Source organism: Danio rerio, chromosome 25 (genome assembly GCF_049306965.1).
Source record: "Danio rerio strain Tuebingen ecotype United States chromosome 25, GRCz12tu, whole genome shotgun sequence".
Taxonomy (NCBI): Eukaryota; Metazoa; Chordata; class Actinopteri; order Cypriniformes; family Danionidae; genus Danio; species Danio rerio.
Genome location: NC_133200.1, coordinates 14,972,944 through 14,990,934, shown reverse-complemented (window position 1 = coordinate 14,990,934; position 17,991 = coordinate 14,972,944). Strand labels below are relative to the sequence as shown.

At 37.6% G+C, this 17,991-nt stretch overlaps 1 protein-coding gene across 1 annotated transcript in view; it reads left to right on the top strand.

Moving 5' to 3' along the window:
- The window catches only part of zgc:101566, a 54,663-nt gene extending 37,564 nt beyond the window's left edge, over positions 1 to 17,099 (top strand). Inside the window, exon 3 of the mRNA NM_001005996.2 lies at positions 13,363 to 17,099. Coding sequence (NP_001005996.1) covers positions 13,363 to 13,643 — 281 coding nt within the window. The 3' untranslated portion in view covers positions 13,644 to 17,099. The remainder of the gene's footprint in view (positions 1 to 13,362) is intronic.
- Positions 17,100 to 17,991: the final 892 nt, after the last annotated feature.

Below are 17,991 nucleotides of genomic sequence, written 5' to 3'. Positions count from 1 at the left end.
AAGCATCAGTTAAGACAATGTTAGCACCTGTCAGCTTTAATTGTGGGGAAAACTGGATAATTTTGAGCTTTTGTCAGCTAATTGCAGCTTCCGGTTTTAAAATGATTTTTGGGGCGGGATCAAAATCGGCGACGTAGGGGAGTACTGCAAGTGCAATGATGACGCGTCGGTTTCTCATTATTATTCATAGCGGAGTTTTCTTATCCTATGAGAAGAGCCGGCTGCTTAATTATTCATGAGACCTGCCAGAGTCAAGCCCGAGCTGTGAGACACGTCACGGACCCACGGGCACACAGTATTTAGCCGTTCATGAAGGCTCATATGTGTTTGTTTCCATGATCCACGCGGTTTGTTGCATGTTTTCCCCCGCGATCTTGTCAGGGCCGATCATACAGCAAAGCTGTGAGCGTGCTGCTAGCAGTTTTGTCGGGAGAGCAGCACGCGAACTAGAGAATGGCGGACGCTGTCTTTTATCAGGAGTTCATTCACATTCAGACACATCACTGTGCTGCTGTGTTTGCCTAAATCCTCCAGATTACCAGCAGGGCTAATGGTTAAAATAGACAGGTCAGGAGACCTGCTGCACTGAGTCTGCTGGATAAGGGGATTGAGGGAGAAGTCCCCATTTATACGGTTTATATGAACACACTTATCTTTATAATTATATAAATTGTGGTTATGTGTATATGAAATTACGAATAACAAATGTAACAGGGCATTAAATCACTATTTATTTCTTTGCATTTTAACTTTGTAAACTATAAACTCATGCGTCTCCTCACGGTTTGTCTCATTTTGTGAACTAGCTTCGTTCGCTCACGTTCTCCCCTGCCGGCCACGCCCACTCCTGCCCGATGCTCGCGGAGCTCCACGTCCATTAATCATGCATCTTTTGAAAAAATTCTGAAGTAGACTTTAACCGAAAGTGGGGGGTGTCATGGCCCTTTAAAGGCTTGACTGGGTTAATTAGGTTAACTAGGCAGGTTAAGGTAAATAGGCAAGTTATTGTATAACGATGATTTGTTCTGACTGATTAAAACAAATAAGACTTTCTACAGAAGACAGAAGAAAAAATATTATCAGACATACTGTGAACATTTCTTTGCTCTGGTAAACGTTTGGGAAATATTTAAAAAATAAAATAAAATTCAAAGGTGGGCTAAAAATCTGACTTCAGCTGTATTTACCTGGAAAAATGACATGTTCAATATATTTTGTACCCGCTGTGTATGACAAGTCTAAGTTAGTTTAGCATTTTTTTTTTTTTTTTTTTTTGTGTCCATGTCCTTGTAGTGACACTATACACATAGACTTCTCCTATAGGAAATAAAATTGTAGCCTAACTATATGTCTGTATATAATAACTTAACTAGTTAAAGTTACTAATTAAACAATAATTATTGTAAAAAAATTAAAAAGTGCTAAGCAAAGAAACTTGGATCGAATTGATTGTTAGAAATTGTCTGGTTCATGTAGAGAGGTAATAATGTATTTTCTTTGCAAATTAAAACATGATATTTTACTAAATTTGAGATAGAAAAAAATGCTTTGAATTCTTAATGTAATCAACCAACTGGGGAAGCATGGTTACAACTATTATATTATAGTATTCTTGCGTGGGAGTTTTCTCAATTTGGTTCGGTTTTCTGCCAGTCAAGGACAACTAGACTGTACGGCTCTTTTAAAAGCTTTCGATAGACATTCGAGATCCTCCATCCAGTTTCTTTGCTCGTGTTTATTTAACTGTCGAGGCCGATAGGTAACCTTTGTTCTTAGCTTGTTGAGTGGGTTTTTTAAGCTACCGATGCTCACACTATACAGAACGAGAAAGAGTAACACAACTCCGAATATCTTAACCTTTCCATCTGAGCCTTCAAATGTCACTCTTCCCTTTCCTACATCTGACAGCAAATTGACATTTTCTGTTTGCTATAGAATCGGATTGATCTCCAAGGGTCCTGTCAGAAAAGAATAAATTGGTCATTCTTCAAAAGAAAGCAAGCCATTTATTTTTGTTGTTGTTGTTGTTTTATTTATCATTTTAGATTTGGTATATGCTTTAAAGTATTTATTAGGTATGGTTACTGTAGTATAAGCGGATTTATTAATTCTGGTTTGTTTAATTATTAGAAAACAATGCACATCCAAGCTGTAAGGGTTATCTGCAGTCTTATTATTGTAATTTGTAAAAAAAATTTATTTATTTATTTATTTATTTATTTATTATTTTTGCAATCATCAGCAGTCTGGGATTCTTTTTATTAAAGATAATCCTGAGCCGATAAACCCAGTTTTGTAATATTTAAAATTCTAATCCTCCACTTCGATATGTTGGTCTTCAGTAATTGAAAACCGTAAGAGATGATTCCCACAAACCCCCTTTTCTCCCCCTCTTCAATCAGATCCTACCAGATGTATTATCCTATTCTTTTAGGTCAGTGATCGGTTAAGCCAGATTAAGCCTCCCAGGAATGATGTGTGCATGTGTTTGTTGGGTTATGTGTGATTATTATGCTGCATATAATATTTAATGGCTTGCGTATATGCGTATTGCATGCACATTATTTAGATGCTGGTTTATCAATTGTGCTGTTATGTTTGAATGTGTTGGACTGAGATTTCCTGAACTCCCACTTTGCTGTTAATTAAAACTGTAATTTCCATTCAATGTCTAACTTTTTAGCTAATATTAGTTTCAGGTTTGTTTGCAAACAGCCAAGACCTTATTTGTATCCTGTTAGTTAGATTTTTCAATTCATTATAGCAGAGTGTGTTTTTATTTGGACTGGTTTTCTGCAGTCTGTATTGTAATTCTTGCATTGAATTACAACAGCTATCAAATTCCTGAATTGTTTCTGATACCTGCATACGCAATCAGTGGCTACATTTGGTGTAATACACTCGAAAAATATTATGCAAAATTATGTCAAATGTTGGACATTGTTATGCGCTCCATTGTGCATAAGAACACATTTACAATTGGTTTAAAAGGCATTTGAGGGTAATTATGTACTGTTTTACATAGTTTTGAATTTAATTGTAATGAGGCAAAACATTTGTTTAACTGAACAGTTTCTATGAAAATTGCATGACTTAATTAATTAATTTACATGAGATTAGATTTGGGGACAGTTAAAAGTGTTTGTCATATGAATGCGAGTTGGTCATTTGTGTCTTTTAAAATGTTTTAAGATTTATGATTATTAATGTGTTTTATTTTAGAGCTGCTTTAAAACACCATTTATATAAAAATAGCTCGTTTTTATTTGATTAAATTTCATGAATGAAGCACAATGTATGAAAATGTACAGTTCTACTTAATATCCTAAGAGAAGCCCTTCATTCATTGGAAATAATGTATGAAAATGTAAATCCAGTAAAAATCTCATTCCTTTTCGAATACGCCTCGCTGATTTTGTTCATTCAGGCTTAATGTGAAAATGAAAGAGAAAAAAACTGAAAGTGTCACAAGGCTTTAAGGTTTTGGTTGCATGGAAAGTGTAATAACATCTCCCCAGGTCCAGATGGCAGGGGTTAGGTTAAAATGGCACGTGTTCATGGAGACCTGGTGTAGAACGTTTCATATCCACCACATAAACTATCTGACAAAAGTGTTGTTATCAATTCCAGTTGAAAGAGCAACAAAAAATAACTTGACTTCTAGTTGATCATTTGGAAAAGTGTCAGAAGGTAGATTTTTCCATTGAGTCCTCTGTTGAACTGCATTCCGATCATCACAAACACTGCAGAAGACCTATTGGAACCCGCATGGACCCAAGATTCTCCCAGAAATCAGTTTGGTGATGGAAAAATCATGTTTTGTGGTTACATTCAGTATCGGGGTGTGCAAAAGATCTGCAGAGTGGATGGCAACATCAAAAGCCTCAGGTATATGTCAGCCTCTACATCAAAGTTCCTGAAAGCAAAGAAGGTCAAGGTGCTCCAGACATAAACATTATTGAGCATGTTGGGGGTAAAATGAAGGAGGAGACATTGAAGATGAATCCAAAGAATCTTGATGAACTCTGGGAGTCCTGCAAGAATACTTTCTCTGCCATTCCAGATGACCTCATTAATTGTACACCTTTATTAGTTTTTTTATAAATATTATTTGTGTCATTGCAGAGATGCATAGGTTGCCTGTATGGATGCAGTCATCCAAGCTCATGGGAGTCATACACAATATGAATTCTTTTTTCCACTGCTCTATGACTTTATATTCTATACTGCACATTATTTCTGTTAAGTGACAAAACTTTTGTCTCTGTAAAGTCAGACCTTACTGTCCTAAATAAATAATTTAAAAAAAGGCATGATCATGTTTTATTTTGGTAAAGTAAGCATAATCTAGAGGCCTTTGCCTTTCATATAAGCCACTTCTGATCAACTAGAAATCAAGTTATTATTTGTTGTTTCTAAAACAAGACTTTTGTCAGGTAGTGTATGTGTTCATAATTATGTTTGTGAATTTGCATAAAATATTTATTAAAAACATTTCTTAAATCATCTCCATATAAGGGCTTGCACTGCCTGTCTAGTATATTCTTGTCAAATATGTTGCTCTCTATCTTTTAAAAAAATAATTCTCTTTTTAAAAAAAAAAAAAACAGTTAAAGCTACGTTAAAACTGCTCTCTGCCTGCTCCAAATTCAGTCTAACAAACGCTGTGCATTTGTAATGGTTGTGTAAATGCATTCATGCCATTTTCTCCACAGTCTAAAGACATGCAGTACAGGTGAATTGGAAAGGCTAAATTGTCCGCAATGTATGAGTGTGTGGGAATGTTTCCTAGAGATGGGTTGCAGCTGGAAGGGCATCCGCTGTGTAAAACAAATGCTGTATAAGTTGGCGGGTCATTCCGCTGTGGTGACCCCAGATTAATAAAGGGACTAAGCCGAAAAGAAAATGAATGAATGAATGAATGAATAAAATTTGAAATCTAACTCAAAAATATTGTTCATTAGCTTTAAATTGTTAAAAAGGCATTAAAATGTTAATGTATGTTGTAGTTTCTCTGATTTAATTGATTTTTATATTCACTTAAAAGAGAAAACTACTCTTCCAATATCGTTTGACTGTGTGTGCAAGCAGTAACTACACCCTAATTCTGGATAGAGGAAACTGGTTGCCCCAAAAAATGTAAGTAATGTATACTAGTGTTGTCATGATACTGGAATTCGATACCAGTCGGTACTGAATTTTTTAAAACGTCCATTTCCCACTAACATTTGAGCGCTGCTGAGCACGTTCTTAAACAGCGCTAATTTGTCATTGTGTTCATGTGCTCAACAGAAACGACTGTGATTGGCCGTGAAGGTCATCAGTTCACCAAACTCACACTGTTTACTGAGTGTGACCACAGATACAGGGACACTAGAGCCACGAAGATCAGCTAGTCTGTTTATGAGCTGACTTGATCGATCCGATGATGAATTTGCTGATCTTCACGGCTTTAAAACAGCAGTTTTTTAAGAAACTGCAGGGATTTCTGGCCTTGTAGACTCAGCTTGACTTTGTTGTAGATGTAACAAAGTGATCAAAGCCTCTTTTGAACAATAATTGTGATCCGTATCAAAACATCTTGTTTAGTCTATTGAATTTGATGAGGACCAGTTATAACACCTTTCAGAGTTCAGGCAAAGAGGCAGGAACATTTTTTGGAGGAATTCTTTCAGAACTCCTACATTGGACTTGAGACCATTGGGTTGGATCTGTCGCTCAATGGCTCTTGGCTCACCCTTCATAAGATGATAGTATACTCTTGAGACTGTAAACCCATCTCGCTAGTTCACCAGGGGTGCTGTTGGGTAGGGTGAGAATGGACAAGTTGAAGTGAGATTAAAGCAAGTGAGGTAGAACAAATTCTTGGTCTGGTTCTCACACAGACTCACTTCCACTCAATCCTCTATGAGCAACATGGCATTGCTGAACAGTCTTGCATGGACATGTTGACACCTCCACTTCCTCTAATTTTGTCACCCAGCAGCAAGGTCACCAGTCCCTAGGTTTTCTTGGGGACTGATGGTGATCAGTGGCAGCTCCTTAGACCCCTTGCTGAAGACACTGACTTCTCCACAATCCAGCAAACAGCTGTGACATGCTCCCTATCCCTCCTGGCAAGCTGTCGGTGGCATTTCCTGCCAGCCTGTCCTCCAGAGTACAGTCATCCCCCTTAGCAGCAAGAACTCTTATGACAGCATTTTCCTCATTGCTCTTGGGTTTCGGCACTAAGATATCACATCTTACATTTTGAAAAAGGCGAGATCTGGCAAACAATGACCATGATATTTTAATCACAAACTAAACAACAGAACCAAACACATAGATGACACCCTCATGACTACTTCATAAACCTGGACCTAATAAATAGACCAGTTAACCCAGCATTGACAAATGCCAACAGACACGATTAGACTCTTCATCAGGTTTAGTCTGATAAGTATGTTGAGTGTCATCTGTCATCCGATTGAACATGCTTAATCTGTGCACATCAGATTATAGAATGTCTAAAGTCGTGCTGTAATTCTATGATTGTCTGTGGTTGTCTGCATCTGTTGGTGTGGTGTGAACTTGTCTTAAACTTTGGATACACACCAAGTCGAAGTCGACTAGCGGTGACAAAAACCAACTGTGTTGCCACATCGCGTCAGCTTTATCAAGCTCCATTTGGACCAAAAAGCTGCATGTAAACACACCAAACAGACCACAGCTAACTGAAACAAGAACGTACAATCTGTGCCTGCCTAATAGAATGCATCTTCCCATGCATACAGGTGGCTGTTTCTGCATTGTCATTCCCCAAATGGAAGCTTAAACTAATGCTGCATACATACAAACCATAAACAAATCTGCATTATGTGCCACTTTCACAATAGTTCTCGCTCACCACAGAGGGATTCACTTGTGCAAATACATCTGAAAATCTAATCCATATAGTTTGCAAATATTTGAAAATCCAACAAAATGACAGCTGGCTTATTTTTTGTTTGTTTCCTCATAACGTGTGTAGTTTGCTTAGCTTTGTAACTTCAGTTTTTGTTTTCGCGCTCCGATTCGTAGCTGAACAGCCAACTTGCCCTCATTCACCGTCAGGCAATTCCATATGCTGAATCCGGCGAACTCCTACTGATCTGAGCTTTAAAAGAGGTGGAGTGTGGAACAAACCAAACAGACACTCACTGAAGCTCCCAACCATCAACTTAATGTCTCGACTTTTAAGTATCCCAGACCTGGGTTGTTTATCTATACTAAGAACGCAGAGAACAGACTTGCTTTCTCGTGGAAACCTGTCTTGCCAAGTTACCCCCGAAAAATGAACTCTGAAGACTGTGAGAACACAGTGCATCTAGTGAGAAATGAGTTGCTGCGATCTTCATGTTGGTCATACGTCAAGTTTATTTGTTTAGGGCTTTTCACTTATTTAATGAGAATAAAAGCTTAACTATACAAACATTCATTCATTCATTTTTGCTTTGACTTAGTCTCTATTCTATTCTGCCAACTATTCCAGCATATGTTTTACACAGTGGATGCCCTTCCAGCCACAACCCAGTTCTGGGAAACACCCATACACACCCATTCACACACACGCACACTTCTACACTACGAACAATTTAGTTTATTCAATTCAACGATACCACGTGTCTCTGTATTGGGGGAAACCGAAGCACCCGAAAAAAAACTCACATGATCACTGGGAAAACATGCAAACTCTACACAGATACGCCAACTGGCCCAGCCAGGACTCATACCAGTGATCTTCTTGCTGTGAGGCGACAGTGCTAACAAACATATAAAATATAAAAGCATTTTTAACAAAGTGCCTGGTGCATAAAGAGAGGAAAAGTGTATCCTACAGATGGTTTGTCAAGCACACTCGCTTTCATGGAACACACTCCTGCATCCTACAGTTATGTCATCCATTGTGCATATGCTTTACTAAAAGATCATCTTTAATCTAGTTTTGAATTGAGGGAGTGTGTCTGAGCCTTGGACATTATCAGGAACACTATTCCAGAGTGTAGGAGCCATATATAAAAATGCTCAACCTCCTTTAGTGGACTTTGTTATTCTGGGTATGAAGCCATGAGTTTTGAGATCTTAAAGGGCATGATAGAACCTAGTTGGTCACATGACCTTCAGAAGATTTGACAAAAAAAAAGTAAACAATGTTTATACACTGATTTGTTTGTTTTTTTATTTTTGATATAGATATAATGTACAAAACATTTATTTGCACAATATAAATAAAACATTTTAACAATGCATTTATTTCAACAATGCATGTAAATCCATAAATAAAGCAGTATGCATCATGTTTTCAGCGTGGCTTTAGACGTGATACGTGAATATAAAGAGTTAACCAGATACAGTACAGGCTACCTGGGGGTTACAAGTAACAAAACACAATTAAATACATGTTTTGCAAGCTAGAAAAAACAAGGAGACAACTATTTCAATCGCACTTAACTACACTTTTGAAATGGGGGAAGAAAATGATCCATGAACTATGGACTGCAAGTTTCCGGCCGACGAATCCCCAGTTCCAGGGTAGATATTTGCATTAATCACCAGAATGTTTACTCGTCTTCAGTCATGATCAGTCCCACACAAACCCACACTCTGCTAGCGTTTAAAGGGAAAGGCATGTTCATGTTTTACCGGATCCGGCACTTCATATTTGGTATTGTTTCCTGTCTACGACGAAACAGGCAAAAGAGCTGGACAAAAGAAAAGTCGTTTAATTGACTCTGAGTCAAATGTGAATGTTTATTTTAATTAAGGGTCTCGGCTATATTTCTGAAATGTAAATAACAGTGAATATTGTATGATGCTGCACCCCAATTTAAGCGAGTCCTGCACTCAACAAGTCTGCATTCGATTCATCCTTGATATCAAGAACACATCTGGGTGTCTATCTTGTGTCCTCTATTCTTGTGGTCTTGAATATTAGAATTAAACTTTGTCAGTTGGTGGTGACATTATTGACCTTATTCTAAAATGCGGAAGTGCGCCTGTTTTTGCGATTGTCTTAGAACTTCCGATTCAGTTGCCTATGGGAGAAATTACTAGGAATAATAAACGGCAGAAAACGGTCAAACTACTTGCTCTACAAACAAATGTTTGCATGACTATACAGACCAAGTAGAATAATATAATAAGAAAATATCAAATTGCAACATCAAGCAGCGTAATGAGCAGTTTTTAACGTCAAAAAATGAATGGAAGTGAATGAGACCGGAAGTTTCAAGCCAAAAAGATTTAAATGGCAGTGCCCGCTCGTCGGCGGAGAATAAGGTCAATAAGGACACAAGATCACTTAAGAACACACGGAAAAACAACCCTGGTCCAAACTCTTCTTTCACTGTCCTTTTACCCTTCCAGATCTCCTCCATGGGCCTCAAGACACGTTTTCCACACAGGTGTCCCTCATTAACACTCTGTCCACCAACCTTACACCTTTTCCACAGCTCGCCTCTCTGCTTGCCACAATGAAAGTGAGAAACCCGGAGTACAGATACAGTGTCGGTACCAATAAGAACTTTGCAGGCACGTTTCATACATATTAATGCTCCTCGACATTTTATGAGAGGAAAGCAGGCTTTAGTTAAATCCGTTCATCTCTTCTCTGGTCGCATCTCGCAAATGTTTCACATCAAGACCAGGTTTGTTTATCTCGCCATGTGTCTGTTGTTGTTTATGCACATGCACATCTCTGCACACATGAGCTACGTGTGGGTCGACCTTGACGTCTTCGGGAAGTTTGTTTTTTTTCCTGTGCTATCCCATGAGATTCATCTGAAGATGCACCGCTTGTCATTCACACGGCTTCTCCGTGGCACATCGATTCAGCGGGGAGCTCATCGCGCAACCCAGACACGCGGTCCTTGACAGTATTGATTGAATGTAAAAGATATAATTTCTGTTCACAGTCCGCAGAGTATTGAGTGTGTAAATGCTAGTTGTCCGGCGGAAAGAAAGGAGTCTTTTTTTCTTGTATTCTGCCAAAGGAACAACAGAGGGGAAAGATGATGCCATTCGAACTGTGTGTGTGCGTGTGTGTGTGTGTGTGTTTTTCTGAACACATCTGCTCAGTGTATTACTCAGTGTCAGGCCTGTAGATGTGAGCTGGTTTCAAAAGGCTTCCCTGAAGCTTTAAGTTGCACATAACCATCACATAGAAGAAATATAAACAGTGCTTGCATAAATACTGTTATTTTTTTAGAGCAGGGCCTGAAACATTTGATTTCAAATTCATGGTTTGATAGCAAGTGCTCTTAACTGAAAAATTGCTCTGGATACAATAACTGTATTCAGCCTGGATTGATTCATTAAATGGTGTGTGTGTGTGTGTGTGTGTGTGTGTGTGTGTGTGTGTGTGTGTGTGTGTGTGTGTGTGTGTGTGTGTGTGTTTTGTGTGTTTGTGTGTTTGTGTGTTTGTGTGTTTGTGTGTGTGTGTGTGTGTGTGTTTGTGTGTTTGTGTGTTTGTGTGTGTGTGTGTGTGTGTGTGTGTGTGTGTGTGTGTTTTGGGCTGAAATATTGGTCTTGAATAATGTAATAAAGAAGTGCATAACAATTCTTGTTGTTTAATAGTAATCATTCTTATAATAAAAATTCTTTAATTAATTATTGAATTTGGTGACCCCTAATAAATTAGGTAATACGCCAAATGAATGAGTAATTAAAAAATTATTTAATTACTGTAAAGAGCTGTTAAATCCATTAATTTATTTAATTTATTTTCGGTTTAGTCCCTTTATTAATCAAGGGATGCAACAGTGGAATGAACCGCCTACTTATACAGCATATGCCCTTTCAGCTGCAACCCATCACTGGGAAATACCCATACACTATCATTCACACACGTACACTACAGACAATTTAGCTTACTCAATTCATCTATTGCGCATTTCCTTAGACTGTGAGGATTACCGGAGCACCTGAAGGAAACCCACACGAACATGGGGAGAACATGCAAACTCTATGCCAACTGACCCAACCAAGGCTCGAACCAGCGACCTTCTTGCTGTGAGGCGACAGCACTGCCCACTGCACCACTGCGCCACCCGATAGTTATTGTAGTATTTTATAATACATCTGGAACTTAAAACATGCCTTGTGTGTAATTAATAACAATTACTCATATATAAAACAGGAGTAATTGGTCGTTTATTCCTCTGTGGCGACCCCTGATAAATCAGGATAGTGAGTGGATATATACAGTTGAAGTCAGAATTATTAGCCCTCCTGTTTATTTTTCCCAATTTCTGTTTAACGGAGAGCAGATTTTTTCAACACATTTCTCAACATAATAGTTTTAAAAACTCATTTCTAATAACTGATTTATTTTATCTTTGCCATGATGACAGTAAATAATATTTGACTAGATATTTTTCAAGACAAAAGTGACAGTTAGGTTAATTAGCTTAACTAGGCAGGTTAGGGTAATTAGGCAAGTTATTGTATAATGATGGTTTGTTCTGTAGACTATTGGGGAAAAATAGCTTAAAAGGACTAATATTTTTGTCATTAAAATGTATTTAAAAAAATAAGAACTGCTTTTATTCTAGCTGAAATAAAGCAAATAAGACTTTTTGCAGAAGAAAAAATAATATCAGACATACAGTGAAAATTTCTTTGCTCTGTTCACCATAATTTGAGAAATATTTAAAAAAGAAAAAAGGAATCAAAGGTGGGCTATTAATTCTGACTTCAACTGTGTATGTATGTATGTATGTATATATATATATATATATATATATATATATATATATATATATATATATATATATATATATATATATATATATATGTATGTATATATATATATATGTGTGTGTGTGTGTGTGTGTGTGTGTGTGTGTGTGTGTGTGTGTGTGTGTGTGTGTGTGTGTGTGTGTGTGTGTGTGTGTGTGTGTGTGTGTGTTATATATATATAAGGGGTGTCAAAATTAATTGTTTCACTGTGAACCTTTGACCTGCTGGCTTGAGGTCATTTTTCCTCTCCTCTTGGGTGTTACAGTGATACTTCAGGATACAGACACAATGGCGTTTTTTTTTTTTTTTTTTTTTTTTCAGTGGCTAAACTGAGACAAGCCTTTATTTTCTTATTCATCAGTGTTTTTTGCCTTAAAACTCATCCATGCAAATTGTTTGTTGTTTCTTTCTTAGTCATGAGTACTCACCTGCAGTTCTTAGGGTGTTGTTGTGTGGTCTTTTGTGTCCTCTTGGATGAGCAATTCTGGGGTGATTTTAGTCAGCTGGCCACTCCTGGGTTTTCCGCCGTTCCATGTTTTTTTCTATTTATGGATAAAGGCTCTTGCTGTGGTTTACTGCAATCCTAAAACTTTAGATATGGCTTTATAACTTTTTCCAGATCTCTGATGGATCTCAATTATTGTTTCTTCTTTATTTTTGAATTTTGATCTCAGCATGAAGTCTAGCTTTTGAGGATCTTTTGATCCAGTTAACTATCCCAGGCAGATCCAATTTAAGCGATTTCTTCATTGTGAACAGGTGTGACAGCAGTCATGCAGTAATTTAATTTTACCTTTTACAATATAATTGAATATTAGTAATGATTGTTTCAAAATATATTCAATAAATTAAAGTATCTTATCATTTTAATAACATGATAGTTAACTTCTAATTGATATAAATCTCATTTAACTCTCAGGGGTCTACTGGTGTTTTGGGGCCATGGTGAAGTTTTGACATGGACTGACATTTGTGTTGTTTTCAGTATCTCAAAAACATATCAATGGCTAAAGTGTGATAACACTGTAAACAGCACAAGCTGGGCTACGATAATACCTAAGCAGCATGTTTGCAATGCCAAAGCCTCGTGGGCGTGATAGCATTAACTCTAATGAGCTCAGACTGAGAAACTAGACAGCGTTGGTTTCACTGATTACTTTATCAAACAATATTTGTTTTTAACATGCACTCGCTGCATTTAAAAGTAGACACTTTAAGCTTTCCAGAGATATATGTCTCGTGTCTGTGTGTTTTGTTTTCGCGGAGTTTCAGCCCATTTTGCTGAGGCGTTTCTAAAAACAGTTCATGGAGAGAGAAAAGACAGATTGCCTAAACTGTTTATTATCCTTGTTTTGCAAAGGCACACACGTTTGTTGTCATTGTGAGTGTACACAATAAAAACTAGACACCAAACAGATCCGATTGATGTATTGATCTTATCTGTACGATCAAAACTGAAAGTGTAATCTAAGTTCATTTCAGCTTTAAGAGGTGAAAACTTGTCAGAATGCGTATACGCAGTCTTCGACACCTGGGGGTTAAAGTTATAATTTAATTGACATTTTGTATTATAATCATTTTAACTCTTCTGTTCATCTCTTTCAGACTTGGAAAAGGACCACCCCAAGAATGAAGCAGGCGTGGTGTGGCGCGTGACCGGCGGTCTCTTCAACTTGACCAGAGGAGCGGTGGGTGCCACCCTTGGTGGAGTGGCCTGGGTGGGCAGCAAGAGCTTCGAGCTCACCAAAACAGCAGTGACGAGCGTTCCTGCCGCCGGAGTGGGACTGGTCAAAGGGGGCGTCTCAGTGGTAACAGGAGGAGTCGGTGCAGTGGGGTCTGCAGTGGCTGGTAAAGTTACACCAAAGAAAAAAGACAAGTCGGATTAGACTGGCTGACTCACTCTCAGCTTTTGTTCCATTCGGTGTGTCTGGGTGGTTTGTTCTCACTTTCAACAGGGTTGGAAACCAGGCGGCAGGTTCATTTGGCCCATTTTGTCTAATTAAGTTCATATAAAGAACTGCAACATGGTATGTAAACTCAATTCAACCAATAACTGAAAGCTACTGCAGAGGTATGTGAGGGAGAATTGGGATCTCACCTTTGCTCTAGTTTGCTTGTATGTTTGTGTGTGTTTTGAGTGTTATTAGACTAGATTTGGGAGAAAGAGGGATAGCAAACATATTTTTTAAGAAGAACAGACACTTTTACCACAAGGAAAATGTTGATAGAGAAGCTTAGTTTAATTTAATGAATATGTGATCAAACATTCCACATGTAATTAAGGTAACTGTGTGTATCATGTACAAATGTAAGTACACTTCACAGAATTGCTCCACGAACATGCTGATTTAGTTTCAAGCCCATTTTTGAACTAAATAACGGGAAAGCTCAAAAATTAAGGAAAGTATTGTTATTTTTTTATTATTATAAAAATAATTGCTCGAATTTCTCACTAGATTAATAAACTAAAGTAATGTTGGTTTTAGACAACATACTGTCAAATGCTCTTCAATTTAGGGTGTGTTCACACTTTATTTGGTTCAGATGAAAAAGGATAGATTTAGTCTTGACTAACTTAGCATTAACAGTCTGAACACAAAAACAAGCTGTTAAAATGTTGTTTTTTTACTTCTTTTTTCTTTTATCTCAATGTATAAAAGATTTTTTGAGAGAGAAGCAAGACCTGACTCTTTAGAGGTCTCAGTCCACTTGTTTGCTGTTCACATTTGACTCAGATTAACCACACTGTGTGCTTTCACACCTGCCTCATTTTCTGTAGGTGTTTGAATCACTAAAGTTCATTTTCTCATTCAGGGCGATTCATTTGAGCAGGTGTGAATACATCAAGCACACTAGAGTGTTAAACAAGTGTGGACCAGACAAGTGTACTGCTTGAAGAGGTGGTCCCGGTACCCTTTCAAATGAACACTGGAGCAGTTAGTTTGTAGTGAAAGCATGATCCGAACTTGAACAGTCCAGACTACAAAAAATATGGCACATTGATGGACTAAACCAACTGCCATAGTCAGCTGCACTGTGTATTATGGCATGAGGTAAAGTATTTGTTTACAGTGCTGTAGCAGAAGCTCCATGGTAGCAGACTTCTGAAGTGACTTGTGATGCGCCTGTGAAAACTGCGTCTGAAATTGCCTACTGCATTTGAGTTTGAATTTAATAGTATGAATGGAGCTCGTTTGTACTAGATTCTCTGTTTTGTCATCATCATGTGACTTACCTGCGTCAGTTGCATCACTTTTCTCTCGTTTATGAATTCTGTCCCAGTGCATCATGAGATAGCGTAGCTTACATTGGAAGTAGTAGGTCATCCGGGTACTTCTCACATACTGTTTTTCGAATTCCATGAATTCGGAAATACTACTCGGCTTACATAGAAGTATGCGATTTCGGACGCAGCCATTGTTTTCAAGTTGCATCTGCATTTAAGTCTTAAAATATTAGTGAGTGAAGTGCTGCATACAATCTACATAATATATGAAGCCCATGGATACAGTCATCATGGAGTCGTCTATCTATTCTTTTGTCTTCTGGCTTTTCTCTTTTTTACCTTCAGATGTTCCAGAGGAATAATCATACACAATAATTCTGACTAGTTGAAAAGCACTTTAGGCAATATGTAGGGATACACGGAATTTTTGTTCGCCGCAAAAAATTGAGTTTTTGATTTTGGAAAAGGGCTGAAAATATGAGCCAATATTCAGCGCAGTGGTTTCACAGTCCATCCAGCCATAGTCATTGCATGGAGTGATGGAGTTTTCAAATCGGACATAGAAAGCGCAGCACTATGAATCCCATTCATTTCATTCCTCCAATGAAAAGCCCAATTTATTTATTTATTTATTTATTTTATTTTTTGCTGGTGTTGACTAGAATTCAAGAGCTGCACACCTCACCAAATTTCAAAATAGCTCAATATTCAGCTCATAAACCTATACTTATCTATGCATAAACCGTACATGCTCACCGGAAAAACATGGTGCACTCAAATAACACACTGATCAGACATTTCTACGTGGTAATTATTCCTGCTGCTTGCAATGGCATTACTTTGATGGCTGATCAAATGAAGCCCCTCTACTGCTCTTTTACTCAATTACATGACAAATTATAAAAGTCTTACAAATTTATATTATTTAAAAAAAAAAAACAATAAATAATAATTACAAATCAATTTGGTTTTTCTCCTAAGTGCATCCAGAAATTTCAGTTTTGGGACAGAATTTTTATTCTGGTGCATCCCTTGAACACATCTAGCCAGTATATTGTGTGGATGTTGCCACATGTCGCGTTTTGGTTCATTTTAACTGCTTCACACCCGAGCTATCAGCGTGGTGTGAAAATAAAAATGATGCATTATTTTTTGCCTTTGGTTCAGACCAAATGAACCGAACCCCAGGTGTGAGAGCACCCTAAAAAAGCACTTCCATTAGAGTTTGTTTCAAAATAATCAAACCAGCAAAGTGTGAACACACTCTTACTATCAGAAACTGTAGCGATTATTTTAAAAACCTATTTCAGTTTATGTTTTCACAGCTAGCTCATCAAATTCATTTAAATCAGTCAAGGTAAGTGTAGAAATCTCTGAAACGACAGAAGATCACTCCAGTGTAAACATACACGACATTCAAAACGTACTGAATCTGCATCCAGAAAGGCAGTGGCTGGTGTAGAGAAAAGAAATAGTTTACATGTTGAAAAGGACACATGGGAACAGAACGCAAACCACACTGACTTAAGTTCATCAAAAACAAAAGGCAAGTCCACTTAATTTCTTCTCTTTGCGAAGCATCGTTCGTAGGTGTTTTATAACGATGCTTTATGGGCCGTACATGTGCCTGAATGTTTTGGAAGTTGTAAAAGCTCACTGTGGAGTGTTTTTAGTGTTTCAAAATAACCACAGATGTATTCCCTGCTACCCTTTTACAGCTGTTTACATCATAGAACCAGCACAATTGAAAACGTGCCGATGGAGTATTTTTTTTGTCTCCTATTTTCCCCACACTGCTTAAATGTTTGTCTATTATTTTTATTTATGCAAAAAACAGCATATGGCATATTATTATATTGTTGCAGTGCATGCTTGAAGCTCTAGTTCTCTGCTGTTAATTGTGAGTATGTATTTCTTTCTTTCTCTTTTGTTTTTTCATGTTTCTTTCTGTGTTTTTTTTTTGCTATCTACACACTTTCGGTAGGTACCCATGTCTTGAAAAATCTGTTACTCTAAACTGGACTTTTAAGACCAAGTAGATTTTTGTCTATAATAGAACTATTTTTGCTAAATTTATGCTGTATTCTACAAATAAAGCATTCTGTATTTTAGAAAAGCGGGGATTGTTTGTGTTTTATCTTACGTGTTTCTATTGTGGTGTACTCTCGAAGCACACTGAGAGAAACTGAAGGTAAACTAAACCGATTGCAGTTATATAAATGTCCAGTAGGTGGTGGGTCAAACCCACAAGTAACTATATGCGACTGCATAACATTGATAATGGTTCAAATTAGGTTTTGGGGGACAAATCCCATTATATATTTGACTTCAGTTGCAGGTCAGTGGATTTATGGACACAATTCAACGTTTAAATCAGCCTTAGAAACAATCTGCATGTGATGTGCGATACTCTCGAAGCACAGTTATTTAAAAGTCCAGTAGGTGGCAAGTCAAAACCACGTGTGGCTATATGCGACTGCACAAGAATGTTAGCAGTGAAAATATATGTTTTTAGGGGCAGAATCTCATTATATTTTTGACGTCAGTTGCGGGTCGGAGGATTTAACGGACATATTTCATCGTTTACATCAGCCCTAGAAATAATTTACTTGTGATGTGCGTTTCTCTAGAACAGAGGTGGGCAAACTCGGTCCTGGAGGGCCGGTGTACTGCACAGTTTAGCTCCAACTCTAATCAAACACACCTGCTTATAGATTTCTAGTGATCTTAAAGACACTGATTAGCATTTTTTGGTGTTTTTGATTAGTGTTGGAGCTAAACTATGCAGGACACCGGCCCTCCAGGATCAAGTTTTCCCACCCCTGCTCTAGAAGCACACTCCGAGAAACCGAAAGTAAACCTAAACCAAATGCAGTACTTTAAATCTCCAGTAGGTAGTGAATCAAAACCACAAGTAGCTATATGTGAATGCACAACAATCATAGTGCTTCAAAAATATATGTTTTGGGGGGCCGAATATCAATATGTTTTTGATGTCAGTTGCAGGT